The 26382-nt window shown below is 39.6% G+C and overlaps 1 protein-coding gene across 1 annotated transcript in view; it reads right to left on the bottom strand.

Annotated features, from left to right (window-relative positions):
• Window positions 1-17208, bottom strand: part of OXCT1 (3-oxoacid CoA-transferase 1) — a 115654-nt gene extending 98446 nt beyond the window's left edge. Inside the window, exons 1-3 of the mRNA XM_019748541.2 lie at window positions 16976-17208; window positions 9779-9887; window positions 8558-8648 (exon numbers count right to left, since the gene is read on the bottom strand). Of these exons, the coding sequence (XP_019604100.2) occupies window positions 8558-8648; window positions 9779-9887; window positions 16976-17053 (278 nt within the window). The 5' untranslated portion in view covers window positions 17054-17208. The remainder of the gene's footprint in view (window positions 1-8557; window positions 8649-9778; window positions 9888-16975) is intronic.
• Window positions 17209-26382: the final 9174 nt, after the last annotated feature.

Here is a 26382-nt window from a genome sequence, read left to right as displayed (position 1 = left end):
GTACTAGTGGACCTTGGGTTCACAGAGGATTTTATGAATTTGACCTTAAAGGCAAGGGAAGTAAAAGCAAAAGTAAATGAATGGGACTATATCAAACTAAAAAGCTTCTGCACAGCAAAAGAAATCGTCAATAAAACAAAGAGACAACCAACCAAATGGGAGAAGATATTTGCAAACAACACCTCCGATAAGGGGCTGATACATAAAATATATAAAGAATTCATACAACTCAACAACAATCCAATTAAAAAATGGGCAGAGGACCTGAACAGACACTTCTCCCAAGAAGACACACAAACGGCCAACAAATACATGAAAAAATGCTCAACTTCACGAGCTATTAGGGAAATTCAAATCAAAACCACAATGAGATACCACCTCACATCTGTTAGAATGGCTGTTATCAATAAGACAGGTAATAACAAGTGTTGGAGAGGCTATGGGAAAAAAGGAACCCTGATACAACTGCTGGTGGGAATGTAAATTGGTCCAGCTACTATAAAAAACAGTATGGAGTTTCCTCAAAAAATTAAGAATAGAATTACCATATGACCCAGCAATCCCTCTTCTGGGTTTCTACTCCAAAAATTTGAGAAAATTTATCCATAAAGAATATGTACCCCTATTTTCATTGCAGCATTATTCACAGTGGCCAAGACATGGAAAGAACTGAAGTGTCCTTCGATAGATGATTGGATAAAGGAGATATGGTACATATATACAATGGAATATTACTCAGCCATAAGAAAAGATGAAATACTGCCATTTGCAACAACATGGATATATTTTGAGATTATCATGCTAAGCAAAATATGCGTAAATTGTGGTGTATCCACAAAATGGAATAATGTACAGCAATGAGAAGGAATGCTCTACAACCACTAGCAACAATGGATGACTCTCACAGACAAAATGTTGAGCAAAAAAACAAAAAAGAATACATACTTTGACCTTTATGTTAAGGTCAAAGTCAAACAAAACTAATAGATAAGATCAGAAGTGAGGACAATGGTTAACCTTGGTAGTGAGAGAGTATTGACTGGAAGAAGCACGAGGAAGGCCTTACTGGGTTACTGGGCATATTCTGTTTCTTTATCTGGGTGTTGGTTACATGGGTATCCATCAAACTATATATCTATGACATGTTCACTTTCTGTGTTACTCTATATTATGCTTCAATAAAGTTTTCTGAAAGATAGAAATGCAGTGGTAAAGGCCTGAGTACCTCCTAGAAACAGAAGTCTTCACTTATGATCTCCCCTCCTAATTCCTTTAGTGCCTGATGGTTCTTCCCCCATGGAGCTTGTGTCATCTGCATGGTTCATTGATCTAACAATCATTTACTGAGTTATTACTGTACCCTAGGGCTGGTATGTCAGGTCCTGGGCCATTGGTAGCTCTGAGATTCTCCAGGAAAAAAATATGTAACCTTTAATTACAATAGAGGAAGAGGCGTGCTGCGATGAATCTGCGTGAAGTGCAATGAGAACAATGAAGATTGAGAACGCAATAGTCAGAGAGGAGAAAGAGGGCAGAAAAAAGCTTACAGAAGGTGACACTTCAACAGACTTGTAAGGAAAAAAAAGTCTTTGAGAGTAGAGGTGTGGAAGTGATGAGAAAAACAGACAGATGGGCAGCTTTGCAAAGGTATAAAATGGTCTGATGGGGTCAGGAAACTACATGTTGAGTGTGACCGCAATACGGACTGAAAGCAGAAGTCAGGCCGGAAAGGCAGAAGGCAGGCCAGGCTGTGATCTAGCCTGTAAGCCATACCAAGAAATTAGGACTTCATCCTGAAGGATATGGGAGACCCTGTGAATAATTTTAAGCAGAAAATAACAGGGTATACAATTTATTGGAGAGGAAAGGCAGGGAGATCAGTTAAGAGGCTTGAAACAGTCCTAACAAACAGTGATAAGGGTCTGAACTATGGCAGAAGCAATGAGAATGGAGAGGAAAGGATATATCAAGGAATATTTGGGGAAAAGAATTCATAAGACTCGTTGCCCATCCTGATGTAGATGCAGACCCACTCCAGGATTCTGGCTTTCGCAATGAAATATAGTGGGAGAATGGGTTAGAGGGGTTAAGTCTAATGACCACAAGTGACATCCACTTGTCTGACCTGGAAAGGTGGTATGTGTGGTACTTCGTAGGACATTTTTCCTGACAACCTAATTTTCTCCCACCTTCACTCCACCCTCCATCTTCATACTCCTCACGCCCAGGAGTGGCTATTCATGCTCAACTGACTTTCCTGTTCTCAGGATGTATCATTTCCAAGCCTCTATCTCCCCCAGGTAGTCATGATACAGTAAATATCTCAAAGTAATCCAAGTAACAGGTAACTGCCAACTTTCTACAAAATTTGTTTGAGTTCAAGCCTTCCAATACCGAATCTAATAACATTTCCCACTGCCCGTGAGTATAAAAAATAATACATGATTTCTCTGCACTTGTTTCAAAAGAAAACTAGAGCCTAAATAGCAAATATTTTCAAGAGTATACTTTTGCCATAGGGGGAGAACTCCCTGAAGATTAATAATACATTTTTCCACTAGAGGGCTCCAAATCACTACAGATTCTCTCTCGCGCAGGAAAATCAGTTCTTCCACACACTGCTATACACAATCCCGATTTGGGTTTGTTTTTCACCTGCTCCTAATTAACACCTAACTAGGCCCTCAGCTCTTCATGTTAGCAATTCTATTCCCTTAAACTCAGCTCCACTTGCAGCCTTCTCATCTCACCTGATGGCAGCCCCATCCTTACAGATCTTCAGTACAAAACTAACCGGGTGATCCTCGACTTCTTTCTCACACTCTCCACACCAACTCTATCGGGAAACCCTGACTCTCCCTACAAAATCTACCCAGAATCTGAGCATTTCTCTCTACTTCCCCTGTGACCTACACCATCTGTTGCATGGACACTGAAGTAACCTTAACTGTTTCTACTCCTGTTTTATGATCTACTCATAAAATGACAGCCAAAAATATACTCGTTGGTATAAAAGAAAGCGTCAGATCATGTCCCTGCTCTGCTCAAACCCCTGCAAAGGTATTCACTTATTCAGAGAAAAAGCAAAGGTCTCAGGAGTGGTTTTTAAGTCCCCTTGCAGTGGGAAGCCCTTTCATGTCTCTGACCTCACTGCTCCCACTTCCTTTTTGCTCTACCTCTGCCGGCGTCCTCACTGCCACTCCAACACACCAGGCATACCATCCTGCTGGGGGCCTTTCCACTGCCTTTCCCTGTCTTGGAAATTCTTCCCCCAGATATCCGTGTGGCTCAACCCCCCCTCACTTCCTTCCAAGTCTCTGGTCAACTGTCACCTCAATGAGTCTGGCCCTGACCACCCCATTTTATCCTGAAACCTGCCTCTCCACTTTCATATTCCCAGTCCTCGTTGCTCTTTTTCTTTTTGTCATAGCACTATAACCTTCTAGCATATTGGAAATCTTACTTATTTGTTACGTTTAATACTTTTTGTCTGCCTCTTCCCGCTGGAAGATAAGGTCCCCAAAGGCAGGGCAGTTGGCTTCTTGTTCACTGTTGTAGCCCAAGCACCTGGAAGCGTATGCAACATACAGCGGGCACTAAAAAAACATTTGCTGAACAAATCTATCAAATGAATTTATTGCTCACTGTCACTTTTCTCCTCACTAGCTCTTCTCTAATAAAAATGAAAGTCATCAAGTTCTTATGCTGGGTATTTTCTATTTGCCCTTCCGGATCCATTCTCCAACCTCCAGCCTGCACTGGGATGGCTGACCGGCGAGGACTAAATCGTGGGGCTCCCTTGCCCTGTGGCTTCTGATTGGGTTCAATCAATGGAAGGCACCATCAGGAGGATCAGAGGTGAGAGAACAACGTCAGGATGTATATTCTGCTGGCTCTCTCCCTGGCAAGCTGCAGCACATTGCATAGCCTTCCTCATCAAGCTTTCTTCTTGGTCTTAACAGTTTACTCCCCTCATTCCATCTGCCCTAGGGCTGGCGATCCTTTGTTACTAACTCCAGGGCTCTTCAGTACTCAGGTTGCTCTCCCTCAGTCCCCACCATTCTTTTCAAAAGAGTCGCTTTGGTAAACTCTCCTCCACTACCCAACATGAGAGTACCATTGATATGCTCTGGAGCCCTATCTAAATTAAGTCATAATAATAAAATAATCCATGAAGGTGGAAATAGACCATTTGCTATCTGTAGTATTTAACACCTGAAACTCGCTCCAAGCACACAGCTCCCTACCATAAACCAGAATATACTTGGTCATTCATTGACTTGGGAATTTTTCTAACCACTTTTTCATGGATCTCTGTTTAGTTTTTCAACCCATTAAACAAGTGAACTTGGCTCTGTTTGGAGATAACCTCTCTGTATTTGTTGATCTTGGCTCTGGAAATCATGTGTATTTTTTTTCTTTTTTCTTTACTTTGTTTTTGGACTAGAACCTGGCATGGCAACCAAACAGTGCATAAGATGATCACCCCAGGCTACTTCCTGACCGAGTACAGTGTTTATGCCTCAAAAAAATCTTGTTAGGTAGCTAATAATAAGGGGGTCTTTCCTGCGTATGAGACACCGATGATACAAACATGAAAAAGGTAAGGCCCTTACAATATAAAGAGAAAAGAAAGACATATGTGATCTTCTGCAAATGAGGAACATACCAATTGTAATAGAGAAACATATTAAAGCTTCTTGCAGCTCTTTGCTATCATTCTGATGACCTTTCAAATTGATTATCTTGCTTGCCATTAGTAGTCAACATTTTTCTAGCATACATAATAAAAGAGAGATTTAATATTTTTCATGCAGCACAACAAACTAGGTTTCAAACATTTTAGTGGTTAAATAAGTCTAAATCCAAAAATTCATTAAAGAGATACATTAATATAAAGCAAAACATTGTTTCATGGAAGATATCAATGTTCTGCAAATATTTTTCATTTTCTGAATCTGATTTTTCATTTTCTGAAATATCATTAATTGGCTATTCTTGTCAAAATGAAACTCTAACAAAAATGAAGCTGCAACCATTTACAAACTGTATTTCTTATTTACTCTCTTTTGAAACATACTTAAATCTCAATTATGCAATTTATATGAGGTGTGATCAAACAATATGATGAATGTTTAAATTTTAAAAATGTATTACAGTAAAAGATACATTGGCATTAATCCCCCTCAAAATACTCCCCCTCGCTTCGAACACACTTATCTCATCATTCTTGCCACTTTCTCAAGCAGTTCTGGAAGTCCTTTTTTGTGAGTGTCTTTGGTTGGTCTCATGGCTGCCTCGATGTCCTGAATCATTTTTACTTTGGGGAAGAGCCAAAGTCACATGGTGCCAGATCCAGTGAATAAGGTAGATAAGGACTGTGGGGACAGAGCCCCAGAGAGTAGTTTACAGGCTCTCGGCCTCACGTGAAGGGGTACTGGCTCGGGTGGTGAATGGCCATCGGCTGTGGCTGATTGGCCGTCGGCTGTGACCAGTTAGCCAATTGGCCGCTGGTATAACTGCTGCGACTACGGAGGACTGCCGAGGAGCCGAGCAGAGCCAAGCAGAGCCGAAGAGAGCGGAAGAGGAGAGCAGAGAGAGAGGAACAGAAGAGAGAGTGGAGAAGAGTCGTTGGTCGGTCTGTTGGCGGAAAAGCGGACAGCAGGTCGGCGTCCGGTGGGCCCAGCCTCCAGTGAGACCGTGGTGGTATGGCTCCCCTACCTATGGCTCCGTGGGTGTTCCTTGTTGGCCTCACCATATCCTGCGTTCTTATGTGGGGAGCGGGACCAGAGACCCCGCAGGCTGCCCCGCACGACAAATGGCGGAGCGAGCAAGGTCTCCCGCCCGACAAGGACACACTGTAATGTTTTTATTTGACAAAAATTGCCTTATACCAGAAGTGATGTGTGACATAGAGTGTTGTCATGACGGAGGATGATTTACGGCACACTTTAACACACACCTTCTCTCAATCGTAGCTCATACCCAACTGATTGCACCAAACAAGCTTAAATCTGTCACAATGTTACTAAGGTCCCACGCACCGCTTCCCATATTGAAGATCCCTGCCTTTCCGTTGGATGGCATGCGGCAGCAGTATTTACCATATTTTGTGATCATAACGGGTAAAGGCTCCGTGTCACATATTGCTTTTGGTACAGCAATTTCTGTCCAATAAAAACATTATTTATTTGAATAAGGTATGTCTTCATCCACCATATTCCCCGGATCTGGCACCAAGAGTCTTCTGGCTCTTGCCCACAGTAAAAATGACCATGAAAGGCAAACATTTTGAATCTATTCAACACATGGAGCCAGCCATGACAGAGCAACTAAATACACTCACAAAAGAGGACTGCTTCAGAAAGTGGCAAGAACAATGGGATAAGTGTGTTCGAAGTGAGGGGGAGTATTTTGAGAGGGATTAATGGGAATGTGTCTTTTACTGTAATAAACATTTTGTAATTTAAACATTCACCATATTTTTTGATCAGACCTCATATTTACTCTGATTACATCAAGAATATTGAAAAGAAAATGTTGCATTTAGATATAAGGTTAATTTATGACATAGTTCTACGACAAGTGAAATCTTCCATAAGTTGAGCAGAGACGTTCAAGTGCACACCCCAGGAAGTGGTTAGCCCTTGCCAGACAAAATAACCAAACTTGGGAGAATGCTTACAATTAGCCAAGGAGACCTAGATCTCTCCATTGAGCCCTTCAGAGATGCAGCCATCTCAACAAGACAAGATTATTTTAGACTGCGGTTCTTGAAGGTGGGGATTTAGACAACTCCAAGGGCAGCCCACTTCCATGTGCAAGACTAACACATACTGATAATCAACAGCATTTTAGATAAATATAAAGTCAGCTCAAAGGGCACTGGATGTGTTTAAGAAATATCAAGGGACCGTGAATAAACTTCTCTATTTACAGATGTGTTCCCTCTCTTAAATAAGGGAACTGGCACAGATGATCTCTACAATCCCCTCCTACTCTAGCATTCAGTGACTCTGAGACTCAGGCTGAGCACAGCAGGAAGCAGAAAACTACTGTAAGTAACCAGTGGCCTGTAATACATATCAAAGAGAATAAATACAATTCAGTACACAAAATAAAATAAAATAAAAGTGTAGAAAGGAATTCAGGAAGGGGCAAGATCAACAAAGGCTAGGAAGTTCTGTATTTGGATAAGGCTTGTTTGAGGATATGTAACCTGAGTCGAGTTCAGAAAGATGGGAAAGATGTAGATATGCAGAGAAGAGGTGGGAGAACCTTCCAGATGAAAATAATAGCATAAATAAACTCAGCAAAGGAAAAATGAGCACAAATGTAGGCTCAGCTTTGTTTCCTAAATAATCTGTGCTATTTATTCTAAGTTGCATTTATAATAGGCTAAACTGCCAATTTAGTTAATTTTAAGAATTTTTTTAAGACCTTTAAAGTCTTTTATTATTGAAAGAAAGCTGATGATTTACCACTTAGTGTAAAAATAGATTTTTCCTTTATAACTAAATATATCTTAATGTGCACGCCATTCATTATTAAAATGTTATGGCTCATTGTCGACCATTGTGATATGCGATCCTACTGTCTTAAGTGCTGGCTGCATAGCCTCCTCCTTCTATCAAGACTAGCAACATTTTTAATGATTAATGGTATACCTTATATATCATCTAGAGTAGTGGCATAACCAAAAGGAAGGACCTGACATATATTTCAAACTGATATCCACCTTTCTTTATAAATAATGATCTACAATATACAACATAAAGGAACATCTCTAAATTTTAAAATGCAGGACTCAATTTAAAAATATATATTTTGGGCCGGCCCGGTGGCTCAGGCGGTTGAAGCGCCATGCTCCTAATGCCGAAGTCTCACGTTCGATTCCCACATGGGCCAGTGAGCTGCACGCTCTACAGCTAAGATTGTGAACAACAGCTCTCCCTGGAGCTGGGCTGCTGTGAGCAGCCGGAGGTTGGCGTAAGCTGCCACGGGCTACTGTGTGCTGCCGTGGGCTACCGTGTGCTGCCATGAGCGGCTGGTGGCGAGCGTGAGTGGCCGGCAGCCGGCGAGAGCTGCCATGAGCTGCTGTGAGTGGCCGACCAACGAGACTGGCAACCGACTGCCTCAGCCAGGGGGAGCGCAAGGCTCATAACACCAGCATGGGCCAGGGAGCTGCGTCCTACACAACTAGACTGAGAAACAACGTCTTGAACTGGAGTGGGGGGGGAGGCAAAGAAAGGGGGGGGAAATATATATAAATATATATATATATTTAACTTTAATAATATATTTGAAGTTTAGAAAAATAAGAGCACATTAGATTAAGATATAAAGGTATGCAAGTTTCCTTTACTTATGATTATGAAGGATGGGACTGAAAATATTTGAATAAATGTAACTCCACTCTTGAACTTGTTAAACACTATCTTTTGATGTACAGTATTACTCATGTAAATGGAGATGTTGTTCATTTCATTGATAGACTTTGACTAAATACATATTATGGAAAAGTATTATTAAACACTTGTGTTAAAAATGCACTTACCCTGCATTGTTACTAACTGCAGTGAGCCCTTTTACTCCAGTCTTTAGTAAAGCTCCTATAAGATTCTCTGGAATGCCACATAACCCAAAACCTATAATAAGTCAAAAAGATAAACAAATGGTGAAGAGAGTAATGTTTTTCCAGGGAACTGCATGTTATTCTTTTTAATAAAAAAGAAAATATACAAAGCACATTATTAGACCTACTAAGCAAAATGCACAGATATTTCTCAACAACTCAATAAATGGTCATATACAAGTAGCTGTATCCAAACGTTTTACACCAATATATAATACCAGACATCACTGTCACATCCTTGATTCATAAGTATAAGGCCAAGTGCAATGTGTTACTATGGCTACCCACTGTTCTTCTTGCATTCAACTACATACTGCCCTACTTTATGATTTGAGTCTTATAAAGTCACCTTTTCAAGCATGTTTGTGTTATATGCCTGAGTATAATCTGCAGAATTGGAAGCCTAGGCCAATGACTTTCATTTCTTTACATTTTCCACAATTCCTCAAACAGTATTGTTTTAAAATGGACACTCAATGACTGATCAGTTGTAGGAAGGAAGGAAGGAAAAAAAATGGAAGGAAGGAAAGAAGGGAAAGGAAGGAAGGAAGAGAGGGCAGCTTAAAAATAAGCCTTTATTCCTGTGACCAAGGCCTAGAGACCCAAAGAAATTTATAAGAATTAGGCAGCAAATTTAATCAGTGTGAGACAGTGGTTCTAAAAGATATTTCAAGCAAAAAGAAACAATAGAACTTGGGAAGCTCAGTAACAGATAGATACTCATGTGCTATCTCAGAAAAGGAGGCATAACAAAAGGAGATACTCGGTGTGGGTGGATGAGATCAATGCAAATGTTTAAAATTAAATGGAATTCCCAGAAAAAAATTGGGGAATTTTTTTTAAGCTACTGTACTAATAAGAAATCACCATTTAAAGGTTCAGCTTTTCAAAATAATAAAAAAAACAAACCACAAAACGAATGAAAAGGTAAAAATATAAAATGCTAAACCTTGCTAAACTTTCAGGAAGGGGACACTAAAATAAAAAAGAATATAATACGTAATAAATGAAATAAAATAAATACTAACCAAGCAATAAAATAATTGGCATTTCCAATCTATGTAGCTTTGCTACTGTGATTTTTCTGCTTTGCTAAAAACATAATGGTGTTACCATAAAAAGGAAAACAATACGATTACTTACCACCAACCAGGAGCTTTGCACCATCAGGGATGTCTTTCACAGCTTCCACTGGATCCGTATAAAATTTGGTATGGCGATGCAGGCTGGTTGAAAAGTAGCAAACATATCCCTAAAACATTAAAACACATTTTAAGTGAATAATCATTTGGAGATACATCTTTACTTTACATGTATAGCGATTTATTCAATTTTTACATATACAAGGATAATTTTACTATGTCCTCTTTGAAAGAGTGGGACTGTAACTAACTAGTTCATCTTAAGAGTGGAATGGACACACTCTAGCCACAGATTATCACCAGAATCCCCCGGTGAACTAGGTCTTCTATTATGTAAGGAAAATTCTGTGACATTTGTGGCCACCCAAAAGTAGGCAGACCATATGTGAGGACTCAAATTCCCAATAATGGTGTCATCAAGCATCAATTTCTGACAGTAACCTAACCTTCCACTCAATCAATCAACTACTTATTGAGAACCTACTATGTGCCAGCTACTTTGCTATTTATTCCAATCTAGTAAGTATTAAGACATGATCACGGCTCTTGAGGAAACTTAGGACAGCATGACCAATACTACAAATTCTACAAATAGTTAGGCCCCGATCCAATCTTGGGTGACAGAGAAATGCCTCCTAAAGGGACAAGAACAGCATAAAAAGCCTCATTCTTCCTATGAGGCTTAGAACTCACGAATGCTGTTGAAAAGTAGCAAACTATTATCTGCAAAGGAGGCATGGCTAGAATTACTGTTATCTAGTGAGCTTTCACAATCAGTTTTAAACTGTTTCCCTCTTTAAACTTCATCCACAATATGGGCAAGAAAAAATTAGAGTCTATTGTAACGCAATTAATCACGATTCCCAACATCTCTTTATTATTATATAAATTACATGTAATACGTATAATCTCTCTTTGATTCTCACCATATATTCAAGCTAAAAAGAGGGAGTAGAGAGAATGACACATGACTCCTGATATGCTGCCACCTTAACAAGTCCATAATGTTGTACGTTTACACCCATTACCTATCAGTCTCCCAAGAGAGACATTGATAGTGTCAAGGTAATGGCATGAATGAGTTTCTATCACTTTTTGTCCTCTAAAAACTCCTTTTATAAAAAGTGCCAAGTGGTACAAAAGCCTATTTAAGAGAACTATACTGAAAGTCAAATGAGATTTGCAGAGGTAGAGGTTACACAGATGACTTTTGTCCCTTTAAATTTCAACCTTGGTCAAAGTCAGACAAGGAGGGCAGTATATATATATCCTGGCACACTGCCCAAACAAGGAAAATAGTGGAGGCAGAGACAGAAAGCAAAGGGCTTTCTTCTCTTTCTTATCTTCCGGTATCAAGGATTTATTTGATTCTGTTTTAAACACACACATACACACATGAATATATTTTTAATCCTGGTAGTTAAAAGTTTGAGAGCCTGAATAAATAGACCACCAGACAGATCTCAAAATAAAGTTGAAGATACCTCCTAGAAAAAAGAAAAATCCACAGATATCTGATTCAACCAACTCATTTTACAGATCAAGTTTCTGGAGCTTAGAAAGATCTTGTAATTTACCCAACATCGAGTTAAAACGAGATGAGATCCCAGGTTTTGGCTTTCTATCACAGGATCCTTCTACCACATATATTCCTCTCCATGTTCTTTAAAAGCCCTCAATCTTATTCTACTTCTATTTCATGACTTATATACAACAAATCTTTACGAGTGCCCTATTTTTTTCAGGAAGAGGTCTGCTGCCATTATCTGGAGTTAAAGATGAAGAGTCAGGGCCTTAGCAGGAGGGGGAAGAAAATGAAAGAATTCATCTACACCTAAGTAGTCTGGGGGTGAGGTTGCCCTGAACGATTTATCCATAGACTGAGAAACACACGTCCCACAGAGAGGGAGTGAGAAGAAAACTCATTTCTTCTACAGACCCAGAAAGGCTTTTCCAATTCAAGAGGAACAAAAGCACATAGCACAGACTTGGCAGGAATTCCATTGCTTTGCTTAAGCTAATAATTGGTGTCTCCATTACAAACAAAAATTACTGAGACACTTGCCCCTCACACCCCACCCCACCCCCGCAAAATTACCTCAGAAGCGTTTTAGAAAAGACCCAAGTGTTCCACATTTGCCCAGATAACCAAAAGGTTAAAAGCAAGAAAAGTGACCCATGTTTCCAGGGAATGTGAGAAGAGCTTAAGATAATGAAAAATTTACAGGCACTCAACTTTTGTTTTTCATTTTCCATACATTCAGTTAACAATATTTGCGTTCATTTATTATCTATTTATTATATTAACATTTGCTATCTATTGGTTAAGAAACCAAGTGTGGCATAAGGGGCCACACTCCCTGCTTCTGGGAATCCAGGGATATGCACTGCCATCACCTTCTAAGATTAGGCAGGGAGGCGGGGGATTGTGTCCCTAAAAATATCTACCTTTTCCCCTTAGATAACTGGTTTCAAAGCACAGCTCTAATCTGCTCATAAATTGGCCTCTAACTTCTAATATATTTTAAATCCTAAAACAAGGATATGAAAAGACCCAAACAAACAAATAACTTTCAAGTTTGCAGAAGTTACCTAAAACAACAAAAAGCAATGAATTGTACAATTTTGACATCTATTTATTCTGGGAATATATCTTTTTTTCACCGAGGTCATCTTTTACTTTCACTTAATGTATCTTGTTTTGTTTTTCCACTCTCCTACCTTCTGCAAATTTCATTTTATTGTTGCCACTAGTTTCTATTACTACTGGAAAAGAAAAATAATGATTCAGTAGTAACATGTAAAAAAATAATCAAAATTCTTAGTGTAAAATGTTTTCTATGTAACCTATTTCTCCTTTTAAAGTCCTCTCCGTAAGATTAAGTTAAACTTTGTCTACAAATACCCTTTGTCTTCTACTTCAAACTCTTGCACTTAACCATTGAGGCATGATTCCACTGTTGAGCCTAAATTTTATGTCATGACTTTCTAGTCCAGAGTCTCCTTCCCTTCTAACCACTTCTACCATTACTTCTTTCACTTAAATTTCTTTCTCTTGTCATTCAACACTCCAAAACTTAATGAAAATGCACTTCATTTTGAAGATCTCTCAGGGAAAACCACAAAGCACACTGCTTTTTCATTTTAAAATAAATTTTATCTTAATGATATGGAACTATACCCCCAGGTGACATTTACCTTGTCACCTTAGAGATAAATAAATCAGGACACCAGAAGATTGATAGTGCCCCCTTCGGTATGGGAGGAGAGGCGTGGAGAAAGGTAAAGAGAACCATATTAGAAGGAAAAGTCAGCAATATGTGGGTAGATACACACACTTACAGCTTTGCAAGGAAGAGCATGGCATCACTGCCAAGAGGAGGTAGTGACGTGTTGAAATGCGTTAGCTGCGTAGGAGAGGAAAAATAATTTTATTTCTATTCTTCTAAGTTCTTCTGGCTGGTCTATTAATCAAGTTAACCTGAGACAGAATAACAGGAAGAAATGACCAAATTTATTATGTACATTTGAGGGTTCCATAAGAATATGGGAACCCAGGAAAAATTGGACAGTTGAGGCTTACATGCCACCTTGAGCTAAAGAGAAGGGGGAGGGTAGTGATTGTGGTTTGGGAAGTCAAGGCAATTGACATGTTGATGGAAAAGCAAATGTTTGGTAAATAAATGTTTGCTAAGCCTTCTTTAATGATGAGACACAGAGAAGATTTTGATCAAACTGGCCTTGCTAATTCCCTGTCTATCACAAACTAGTTCATACTGAAATATACTTATCTACGACAATAGCTCCCTTCTTGAAACAGTTCCTCTATCTAAATTCTTTCAGGCAGTTGGGGTGGGAGGAGGTCAAAGTTTTTTCCTGAGTCCTTTCTTGAAAATAACCAGTTTAAAATAATCAATATCCTAAAAAAAGTATATTTTGGGGTGGCAAACTCTGCTTCCCCTCAGCTATCCCGCACTGGATCAGAATCTACCAAAGGTGGAAAGTTCATCTTAAACTAAACACTACCAGTTACACACTTGTGACATGAGTAAATCATGAGGTGCTCGCAGGGAGTTAATGACAATTGTCTATAGCAGTGGCATACTTTGTTTTTGAGGGGACATACGTGTACATGTTCTCTCCCGACGTTGGTGCGAGGCCCAGCACGCTAAAGGAGCACAAATGAAGGACTGATGCATCTGCCTGGCACCTCAGAAAGCTTGAGGGGTTCTCCAAGAGTTAAATTACTAATGAGGATGGGGAATCCAGAAAGAGAGAGCTGCCTGAGTAAAGGTACAAAGAGCTGAGAGGCTCAGTGTGTTCAGGACATGCGTGACCAGGTCCCATGGAGAGGGGCTCATGAAGAACAGGCTGGAGATGGAGACTGAGGCAGGTTGGACAAGGCGTTAAAGACCACATTAAAGAGTTTCAACTTCATCCTTCAATGACAAAGGAACAGCAAAGCTTTTGAAACAGAGATGTCACAACTCTCATTTAAAAGCCTGAATCAATCCATTTGTTCCAAAATATCTATTTTGTATAAATGTAGTAAATAATGAGGAAGCTGGGTTAAATCAAAGAAAACCACAGAGGCATAGTTCCTGCTCTGATGAAACTCCCAAAGGATAATAATGACTAAATAATTACAAAATTATTACACATGACACGAGTGATCAACTGGAGGGAGAGAAAGGAGGACAGGAGAGAATGGTTCCAAACTTACACATTGGATGGATACTGGTGCTGGTTAACCATAATGAAAAAATGCAAAACAAGGGAGGGAAAAGCCATTTTATGGCTGGTTCATTTGGGGTCAGAAAGAGCCTGAACTCCAAGTGGAGTCGACTAGTAAGTTATACTAGAAGGACTGCAGCTCAGGAGAATCTGGGGTTTGAGAAAGATCTGGAAAAGACAGTTTCAAGGAAGAGAGGTAGATAAAGTGTTAACGGTAGTTTTATTTTTTTCCCCAGTAATAACTTTCTATAGTGAATGGAAAATAGTACTAAATGTTTCCTCCAAAATAGCATGGAGGAAGGAAGATACCTTCAGAGAGCCTATTCTAATCTAAATGTATGCCAATGGTTCTGAAAGTGCAGTCCTCAGACCAATAGTATTAACATCACCTAGGAACTTTCTTAATGCAAATTAGGGGGCCTCACCCAGAACCTACTAAATCAGAAACCATGAGGGTGGACCCAGTAATCACTTTGATAAAGCAGCAGGTAATTCTGATGCACACTCAAGTTTGAGAAACTTGACTATCATAAAAAGCAAACAAACAAACAAACAAAAAACCTATCCATTTTACCTGTTGGTTATGTTTAGCAGAAAAATTCTCAAGGTTACTACTTAAGTTTGCTTACAAGGTTGGCTCATCCATGTATTAAACAAGTGTTGAGTGTCTCTTCTAGGCAGGGTAGGGTGAAATGTTGCGAAACATAGAGAATAGGCATACAGTATGGTCCCTAACAAGAAACTTTCATCTGGTGAAGAAGACAATGTACACATTTGAAAAGTTAAACAAGTACACAAGTGCTACAGTTTAACTGAAGTAGGAGGTGAGAATTTAGGGGCTAGATAAGCAGTAAAAGCACTAAATGCCAAACCCTGCGGGAACACTGGAAAGAACGCCCTGGAGCCATGATAATCAAACCTGAAAAGTAAGAGTTTGAAGCTTGATAGAAACGTTCAAAGAAATACAGCAAAACCCATTAATTTGTACCTGCCCTATCTAAGAAGAGATTTGCTGGGCTTGGGAATGGTTTAATGATATACTTAAAGGTGGGAAAATGAGTAAATTACACTGAGGTAAATAACTAACTACCAAAAGAGGGAATGTTATTGACCTTGGCCCAAGGGTATCTCCCTGTCCTGGTTTGCCTTCGTTTCAGTACCCGCAGCAACCTAACTGAAGGTCAAGTTCCCTTTTAATGCTTTATACATCCCAAGCTATCTACAATGATCAAAATGCTTCCTAAGAATCATTTAGGAGTAAACTGTTCCAGTTCTAAATCATCCCCTAGCACTTACCTACGGGGCTTTTAGTGGCCTCTCCGCACTTACTGCTCTCAGATATTGGATGTGGGAAAAATAGAAGAGCAACGGGACAGGACAGTTCTCTGTCAGTAGGCAAGGTGTGCAAGGCATGCTTTCAAACTCAGATTTATTATTCAATATGCTACTAAGTAAAGACATCACTTTTCGGTTACCCTTCCAAGAAAGAGGCTCCAGGGATTGCAAAGTAGCAGAGGTAAGCCACCGTCCTGGCCCTAGCACTCTGGTGCAGTACTCGCCTCCGAGGACTACGGACTGGAACGCCACCTGAGCGTGGGCTCCAGGCAAAGAAGGAGCACGGGGGGGAAAAATCCACATCAACCAACAATCGCGACGAGAGCTCCTCGGGATACCACTCGGGAAAGTTGGCAGTAAAGGCGGGACAAGGTTTTCAAACGGCTTTGAAAACGGAAATCCTATAACCCGGATTTCCTGGGGGGGCTCGGGAGAAGGGACGGTGACGTCCAAAGACGGCGCACGGGCAGCGGCCAGACCTTGACCGACTTCTCCGCTTGGCAGGAAAGACGCCCGTGCAAGCGTCCCAGTCCCGGTTCCCTTTCCCACAGCCGCGGGCGGCACAGCCATATAGGGAGAAGAAAGTGGGGCATGGCCTTCCACCGCCGTCACGCCAAGCATCCGCCCCCTTGGTGATGAAGCCGCGCAGAGACCTAGCTAACTCGACGGTGGGTTCTGGGCCTCTAGAGGCGCCCCTGCCTCGAGATCCCCAGAGCCGGGCGCAAACCCCTGCTGCCGTCACCTCTGCCCCTCCTTAAACTGGTGCGTCTCTCACGCCCCATTCCGGCCGCCAGAGCCCCATCCCGGAGGCTGCCCGCGGAGCGGAGACGCACGCCCGCAGGACGCGCGAGCTCAGAAGGGCGCCGGGCTGTCGCCCCTTCTCAGCCTCGCGCGCGCTCCGTTGCCTCGGCTCGCGCCATCCTGGAAGCAGGTGCAGAACCAAGCGACGGCGGTGACCCGAAGGAGGCGCGAGGCAAGGAAGGCGTCAGAGCATCTCAGTGCCCGGCTTACGGCGCCACAGATGCCAACTCCCAGGCTGGGGAGGGCGGTGCCCGCAGAGGAGAAAACGCAGGCAGCACAAGGGGTTTCGTCTGCATTCCTCCGGCGTCCTCCTCACCCGCACTTTTACCTTTGACCACGGGCCCCCAGAGCCGCGGGCGGGGGCGCAGAACCTCTGCCAGGACGAAAGGAGTTTGACAGCCGCCATGTTGGGGACCCTGCGGCCGGACTGGAGCGCGCGTGAGTGTGTCAGTGAGCGCTGCCGCCGCGTCACTGTAAAGGGAGGGAAAGAAAAGCGCGCGGGGGGCGGGGTGGAGGCTCGACCAGTGACGTCCTGGGGCCTCCGTCGCTGCGCGCCCGCCGCACCCTGAGACTGGAAGGGCAACCGACTGGGTCTTTTTCCGGGTCTGGCGAGTTCCAGGGAGCTTTGTTGGAGAGCGCTTGCCATCCTAGTCTCTTGGTCAGCCCTTTATCTTTCAGGGGGCTCAGGTGTCTGCTTTCCCCAAGGTCCGGGATAAGTATTGGCCTAAGCGTTCGGGAGGCTCAAGAGGGTCTCTTGCAGGGCTTGTGCTTTTCCAACGCAGTGCCTGGCACGGGTGTCATAAGCTTTACATGAGATAATTCATGCAAAGCTTCTGGCTCCATTATAAACAAATAAATTTAGGCATTATTCTAAGTATATTCAAGTTGCAGTGGCAGATTGGCAAGGCACGTACATTCTCGCAAAGCCTTTTGACCAACTCCTTGACGTGAGCCAAGTTTGATTTCTTCAGGACCATCTATGTACTTAGAATGGAAACTCAATAAACGTTTTATTTAACCGCTGACCAAGTTTTGAGAATATGGCTTAGTTTTGAGCCAAAGCTAAGCAAACAAGATAATTAAATGAGACTTCGCTTCCTTATTGCGCACAAAAGCAGTGATCAATCACAGTCCAATTTAAAGTCGGTCTATAAAAGCACTTCCATGGTATTCTTTTAACTCGGAACACTTTTCCCCGTATAAATATTATAATTTTAATCAAAATCAGTAAGAGAACAGATGACCTAGGTAGACTATCCAATTGCAAAAAAGAAAAAATAATAGTAATGTTCTGTATTTTCAACACATTTTAAGAAGTTGGGTAGAAGGGAAATTCAGGTATTAGAACTGAAGTTCCATTACTAGTCCTAATGCAGCATGTAACAGCTGTTGTGTAGCTTTCATAATGTGCAAAAGCTGACATTCACAATTGGATCTGCTTTTCCACTTCTGCCCTTCCAGAGGACTCATGAAATGGAAAACAGCATTGGCAACTTTGTCTAACTGGTCATATGACTCACTTTTCTTGAGTGATCTCATGCTGCTGCTCCAGGTTGGGAAAAAACATACATTTTAAGTCACGCTTCTGTGTGACTCTAAATCTCAGGGGGTAAAAAATTAGCCTCATTAGTCTGTACTAATCAACTTCAAAACATACTGTACAGTTTTTTGATGGCTCTATGACTTAATTTTGTACTTTAAAAGTAAAATATGAATATCTTTAACTTAAATTACAGAGAAGTTCTTCCATACAGATTTCCTGTCTGGTTCCACAAAGCCGTTTTAATTTCAATCTGTGTAAAAGCCTACTTCAAAAAAAACACCGAATTTTTGTGAACTGGTAAGAATAGCTCCTCCTTGCTTTGAAGGGCAATTTGTGGCAATGTACATGTTCTGGAAACTTTTCTTTGTGTAATCTTATAGAGCTTAACTTCCACACTCTTAAAAATTGGGAGCATTGACTTGAATTCAAAGGTTTAAACAAAAGGTCTGATTCCAGTTTATGTTGTACTATTATATATATTATATATGATATACATAATAATATGTATAATATATATAACGTGTATGTAAATATATATAATATAGAGCTATCCCTTTCTATCAAATGAATGCAGACAATGTATCATAGTAAGATTGTAAATTCTCCTAAAATATGATGCAATAGCATCATCTCTCTTTATGGAAATACAGAACATCCCAACTTCATAGTTGGTGGAGTATTCCTGCAGGTTGATGATAAGGGTATTTGAAGCTTTGCTCTTCAAATGTCGTTTGACCGGTTTAACTCGTAATAGGAGTTTTTAAGTAGGTCATTTGCGTCAATAAGAAAAAGTATGCATTCTTCATTTCATACAATGGTCCTTTAATCTATGAAAAACAAATTCCTTCACACAAACAATTTTTCTCTAGTGGATTTGAAAGACATAAATTTGAAATTTTACATAAAGCGGTAAATTTAAGGATTGTTTATAATGCAAGTCATCATCCCTTAATTTATGTTTTTTGTAAGCTTGTTACCATAACCCACCTGAACTTCGTTTCTTTAGCATGCATTCTGCTTTAATCCAAGCTTGCTTTGTTTATGCTGATAGAACTATAATTCACTTGCATTCTTTCCCCACACCCTCCTATCTGTACTTATGTTGTATGTCCCCTGCTTTTAATCATTCAGCTGTTAGGACATTGGGTTCTGGTCAACATCACAGTCACTTAAGAATAAAGCTGCAGGTCTATCAACCGTAACTAGGATAGAATAACTAGACCTCAAACAATGAGTAAGGGTTTAATACAACAAAGCTAACACCTCGGCCTCAGTTACATTTCGGCTCCAGACTCATGAGGGCAGAACAATCTCACAGACCGCATCCCCTGGAAACCTGACCCAACTGTGCTATGACCGATACCAGGACCTGAAGCCATGATCAATTGCTCCCTGCCTTAACGGGGACGGATCAGTAGCTCCTCGGTCCTCAGCTCCTGTAGCAGCCATGATGAATGATATTTCCCCGTATATAACCTAGCCACTAGAAGCCATCGGGAAGCCAAGTATTTGACAGCACTGGCTCATCTGTGTCTCTGGACTTGGCGCCAACTCCTTAAATAAACCTTTGCTTTCTTTGCTGCAAACTCCTGCTTCTGTTTTGTTTGGCCTGGATGTGCGCAGGCAAGCAGATTCCTCTCATTCTGCGGTAACATTATTTTCATAAGTTATTTGAAGCAGTGCCTTGTATTAACTAATCTGTTCTTAATTTTTGTTCAGTAGATAAAAAATGAATTGTAAATGTAGTTTTGTCAGAAAAAAAAAGTAAAATAAATGCATGAGATAGTCAGAGATGACTCAACTCCTGGAATGAAAATGAAAATTATGTTAATGTTCTAAAGAAACTTAAAGGAGCAAAACACACCAGAGTGATCTTGTATGTATTCAAGTCTGATCTTATACTTATGCTTAAAAACTCTCAATGGTTTTCCCCACTGCCTTTAAGATCTTAACTTAACTTGGCATAGAAGGGGGTCATCTTTTCTGGTTTTCCTCTTCCCTGCACATCACCTTTATATTCCAATCTATATTTGGAATCCCCAGTTTCACTCATTCTGCCCTAGTGCAAGACTTCAGTTTCAGTTTCTTTCACCTGGATTACTACAGTTGCTTCCTAAATGAACTTTCTCCATCAAAGTTAACCGCTTTTTAAATTATTTCAAATACAGATCAGGTCTTCTCACATGCTTCCTTAAAACTCTTCAAGAAATCCTGATGGGCTACAAGTTAAAATCCCTCATCTGATTATAGCCAAGATCTTTCTCATCCAGGCTCAGCAAACCATCTAACCGTAAGGGCTCTACTTCGGCAATTCCACAAATATTATATTTTGAAATCAAATTTTAAATTATAGTTTAACTGTCAACTCTAACAAAGCAGTAGCATGTACACGTAATTGTGGTGTATCTCTGATTTTAACATATTAAAGATGACCAGGTTATACAATTAGTAAGGAGACCTCAGAATAATATATGACAAATGTAGCCTTTTTAATCAGTAGGAAAAGATGAACTAGTTCCTAGGTTGCAGTTATTACAATTTGCTGTAAATTTAGAAAAAAAATATTAGATCTTTATATCTGAGGATATACATATATATAAAATACAACCCAGGTTGATTGAATTACTACATATATTTAAAAAATCTATTATGCCACCACTAAAAAATAAATTTAAGTGTGTGTGGAAATGTTTAGGATAATTGTAAAATGCAGAATTTAAATTGTATTATATAATGACCACAGATGTGTGGTGTACATTTTTACATAAGGTTAAAAACTGAAAAGGACCACCCAAACAATGAGAAAAAAAAAATATGATGAGGGTAGTACTTTGGGAATTTTCCCTCAGTGTTTAAAATATTGTACAACTTTTAATTAACTTTTAAAAGCACTATACATACAGTTTTAGTGTGAGACTTTAAAATACACATTTCAGGATCTCAGAAATATTTCCACTTGTGTTCACTGTAGCATTATTCACAATAGCCAACATGTGAAAACAGCCTAAATGTCTATCCACAGATGAATGGATTAGTAAAATGTGGTATTGTCATGCCTTACAAAAGAAGGAAATCCTACCATAAGTTACAACTTGAATGAGCCTTGAGAGTATTATGTCAAGTGCAATAAACCAGTCACAGAAGTATAAATACTGTATGATTCCACTTATATGAGGTATCTAAAATAGTCAAACTTATAGAAGCAGAGAGAAGAATGGTGGTTACCAGGGACTCAGGGGAGGGACAAAATGGAGAGTTGCTGTTCAGCAGGTAGAAAGTTTCAGTTACACACGATGAGTAAGTTCTAGAGATCTGCTATACAATACTGTACCTATAGTTAATAATAGTGTATTGTACAGTTAAAAATGTATTAAGAGTGTAGCCCTCATGTTAAATGGTCTTACCACAAAATATATACAAATACATATTTTATATATAAAAATGCATTTACATATTTTATAAAAATATAAAATTGTTTTCCTCCATTCTCAACCTGGGAATTCAGGGGAAGGTTTCAGAAAACTAGATGCTGTGTTTGACATCACACACTAATATTTCCTTTGGCTGCTCAGAATGGTATAACATTAATAATTTCCTAATATATATGGCACTTTTCTATAGATAAATGTAATATCTCCCCATTTGTAAATCACTTATGGACGGCAGCTAGTGCTCTTGCACTGTGACTAGAAACACTGCTACTCTCCAGCCATTTCTCCGCTTGTGGGTTTCTACTTACCTCAGGCTTGCCCTGCAGGTAAGTAGTGGTCTACGGACTTTTTTGTTTATTTGTAATCTACCTGAATAAATTTTAAAATTGTACTCTACATATGCATACATGCATATTCATGAGTGTGTTTATTTATAAATTAAAGTGATTTTTATAACACAAAAATATAGTTTAATGTGTCAATAGAGGATTGTTCTATAGAAGTATGCTACATCATTAGTCTATGTACTAATTAGTCTATGGACTAATCATTAAGTGCTTCATTCCATGTGGCACTGTTAAGGGGTAGGGATTCGGTTGTGAATAAGACAGACAGACATGGTCCCAGACTTCATGGAGTTTACCTTTTATCAAGAGATTAAGATTTCAACAAGAATGCATCCGTCCTTGTGCAGGGTATTGTCAGTGAAAACTACACTGTTGTGAGACTGTAATAGACTGGCATAAGGGGGAGAAGGGTGTCAAGGGAGACTGGGAATTGTCTCTAAATTAGAACCTCAAGGAGCAGCAGAAGTTAGCTAGTTGAAGTTCCATAGAGAACGCAGTGTGTACAAAGCCCTAGTAGGTATGAGAAGATCCAGCATGAGTAAAGATGGACAGGAGACACACTGTGTGGGACCTTGAAAAGGGTGCTAAGAATTGGTCCTTTTTCTAGAAGCAAAAAGAGGCCATTGAAGATTTGAACCAGAGGGTAAATTGATCAGATATGAACTTTGGGGGTGTCTTTCCACAGGACCTGAAAGCTACTCTTTTGAAATGTAATTTGTCAGGAAGGATGGGGCCACTTACTGTCTCCCAGTTTCAGTGGGAGGAAGAAATCCTAACTTAGTTACTTGCCAGCCACCAGACACAGCTGGCCTAATCATGTGTACACAACCCTCCGTAATGTTTCACTTGCCTGACGGTACTTTAGTCCCCACTCACTCCTCCCTACTCCTTCGTTCTTCCATCGAAACACCCAGTCACCTCTGTACACACTGGAAAGGAGCTCAGCTCTTTCGCCTACTGTCAGTAGCTACTGAAGAAAATCTGTTTTCAATACTTTAACTAATGTCCACCTTTGTTTTTCTTTGACATTGGCACTAAAGGAACAGAATTTTCCATATAGATCCAATGTCATTAGAGGCTTAGCAAACTAAATGTAATTTCTGTAAATATGCTTTAAAGGCAGTTTGTACATAGGGATGTAAAAGAAATAGGAAGAATTAACACTTCCTAAATAAATATGAAGAATGAACAGACTCTACATAAACAACATGGATTTGGCATGGGGTTATTATATAAACTATTCTAATGGAGTAGAATAGAGTTCAAAATCTGCAATTCATAGGCATATAAATTTAACAATGACAAACATGGTCTTTTTAATCAGTAGAAAAAGATGAATTAGTCCATAAATTGGGGTTAGGACAATTTCTGGTAAATTCAGAAAAAATAATAGATCTCTATATCTCAGGGTATATATAAAATACAACTAGGGCAGAGGAACATTCATTAAAGATTGGTTGGGTTTTGTAGAGTGAAAGGATAGGGAACTACTCATTCAGGTCATCAATCCTGTGACGCAGGCTATCAAGAGGAAAGAGGCCAGAAGGAAACCAAAGGATTGAGAGAAAATTTCACCAAGGGTTGTTCTAGCTCAAAGATCTGTTATGGTGTGAGAGCACGAGAAAACTGGAAAGGATTTGTGAGATACAGTTTTGGAGTTTAAATCTTCTGAGATCCACAGCCCTGATTGCTGGTCTGCCAGGATGTTCTGCTATTTTAGGAGTTATGGCAGGGTTTAGGGTGAAGGTAAATGATGTAAAATCAAGATTCAGTGTCTTTACTGAATGTGAGAGAGGGATCCAGAGGGAGAGGGGAAGAGAGGTACGGTTAGGGAGCTTGACTTGAAGCAGATGAGTATTAAATAGTCAAGTGTCCACTGAAATAAAAATATGGAAATTTTGAAGAGATGGGGATATTTATTAACATTGGGCCAAGAGTTTCAGGGTGAACAGTGAACAAGTGGGAAGAAGGTGATTGTTCCAAAGAATCTTGGGAGACGAGTTTCAGGATATTGAGATGAGGGCATGAAAGCAGATTAAGAGATTTTAAGACTTTCCTTCCCTAAAAACCGTAGGGCTAAGAAATATAGTTACAAGTGACTAACTTCAAATGACTTAACCCCAAATGACTTAAAAAATTGCTCTGAACCAGGAAAAGTAAACTGTCTTTATCAGAGCCAGTTAAGAATTCTAGCCAATAAAGTCAAAGGGAGAGGACTTTCTGGATTGAGTACAAGAAATGACAGTGTAATAAATTCTGGCAGCTCTTTGATATTGAATTTTATTGTCTGTTAGTTTTTATGATAAACTGAAAAAAAACTAAAGCTGATAAACCTTGTGCCTGGCCAAAGTACATGAAAATAATTTTAATCTCTAAAGTTAATTTAAACAACATTATACAATGGGGTAGAGAGAAATTTTAACAGATTAAGTATTTAGAAATTAAATGATGGATTTTTCTTATTAACAGGCACAAAGTAATTTTCTTGGGCTTTAATTTTGTGCTAAAGTAATGACCAATTCTTGCTGATTTTACCTTTTAAATATCTTATCATGCCTGCCCCTCCCCCGGCCCCCCACCCATTCTCATACCCTTGTTTAGGCAATCACTCTCTCTCCTGGATTACTGTCACAGCCTCCAAACCAGTCTTGCTCCCTCCAGACTTAAACCTCCCAAATTCATCCTCCTTATCACCAGAACATCCTTTGGAAATCTAACCATGTCATTACCCTGCTGAAAACCATTCTGAGCCTCTCCATTCTCTAAAGCAGACAGTTCAGAATCCTTATCAGGGCATCTCAAGGGCTCCATACTGTGTCTGCCAACTTGTCCAGTTTCATTGTTTTGTTCAGTGCGGCTAGTAGGTTACCATCTAATCAAATCCAGCACACAGCATATTCTGGTTTTTAAAAGAGGAACCCACCATTTTCTAAAAATTACTAGATATCCATATAAAATACATGCCTGTTCTGTGCTTGAAAAAATTCAGGTCTAGTCTCAGAGTAATGAATCTTAAAGGAAGAGGAGTCGAGATTTAGGCATGGCTCTTCCACTGTTAACCACTGTGTTATTTTTGGAATTCTGTAAGATTATGTTAGTGCCTCAGCCTTTGAATTGGTGGGTAGATTTTTCTATGGACTGAGATTTAGGTGCTTGGCATTTTTAAAGCAGCTTTATTGAAATATAATTCACATGCCATGTAATTTATTCATTTAAACTGTACATTTTCAGGATATTCAGGCAACCATCACAACAGTCAATTTTAGAACATTTTCATCATCTCAAAAAGAGCTGTCACCCCCAAGTCCCTTATCCATTCCAACCCGTAGCACCCATTAATCTGCTTTCTGTCTGTATTGGTATGGGTATCTTGAGCATTTAATAAAATGGAATAATGTAATATGTGGTCTTTTGTATCTGGTTTATTTCACATAGCATAATGTTTTAAGGTTTATTTATGTTCTAGCATGTGTCAATACTTCATTTCTTTTTATGGCTGAATAAGTTTCCATTGTGTGGTTATCCCATATTGCGTTTATCAGTTGGTAAACATTTAGGTTGTTTCTACCTTTTGGTATTATAAGTAATGCTGTTATGAACATTTGTGCAAAAAATTTTGTATGGACATATATTTGGATATCTCTTGGGTATATAGCTAAGAATGGAATTGCTGGCTCATGTGGTTACTCTATGTTTAACTTTTTGAGGAATTACCAAACTGTTTTTCAAAATGATTGCATCATTTTACATTCACACCAGCAATGGACTAGAGTTCCAATTGCTCCACATCTTTACTAACACTTTGTATAATCTGTGTACACACACACACACACACACACACACACACACACACGATGCCAAAAAATGTATACACATTTTAGGAAAGGAAAACTATTAAAATTGTAATAATATATACCGATAACAAAAGATGAATACAAGTCATGTTTGACTTCTACAGTTATAAGAGGTGCTCAAAGTAGTTACCATCAGCGTCCAGATATTTCTGATTACGGAGAACTACTGCTTGAGCAATGTTGACCACAGTGTTCACTTGTATACCTTTTTTTGGCCAAATGTGTGTGTGTGTGTATATATATCTCCTACTGGGTGTGACACACACACACATCCTAGTGGGTGTGAAGTGTTTTTGATTTGCATTTCTCTAATGACTAATGATGTTGAGCATCATTTCATGTGTATTTGACGATCTTTATTTCTTCTATGAAGAAATGCTTATTCAAATTCTTTGCCTATTTTAAAAATTGGATTATGTATCTTTTAATTATTTAGTTGTAAGAATTCCTTATATATTTTGGATACTAGTCTTTTATCAGATATATATTTTGCAAATCTTTTCTGCCATTCTGTGATTTGCCTTTTCACTTTCTTGATAGTGTACACTGAAGCACTAAAG

This window comes from Rhinolophus sinicus, linkage group LG03 (genome assembly GCF_036562045.2).
Source record: "Rhinolophus sinicus isolate RSC01 linkage group LG03, ASM3656204v1, whole genome shotgun sequence".
Classification (NCBI taxonomy): Eukaryota; Metazoa; Chordata; class Mammalia; order Chiroptera; family Rhinolophidae; genus Rhinolophus; species Rhinolophus sinicus.
This window is presented reverse-complemented; position numbering and strand designations above follow the sequence as displayed.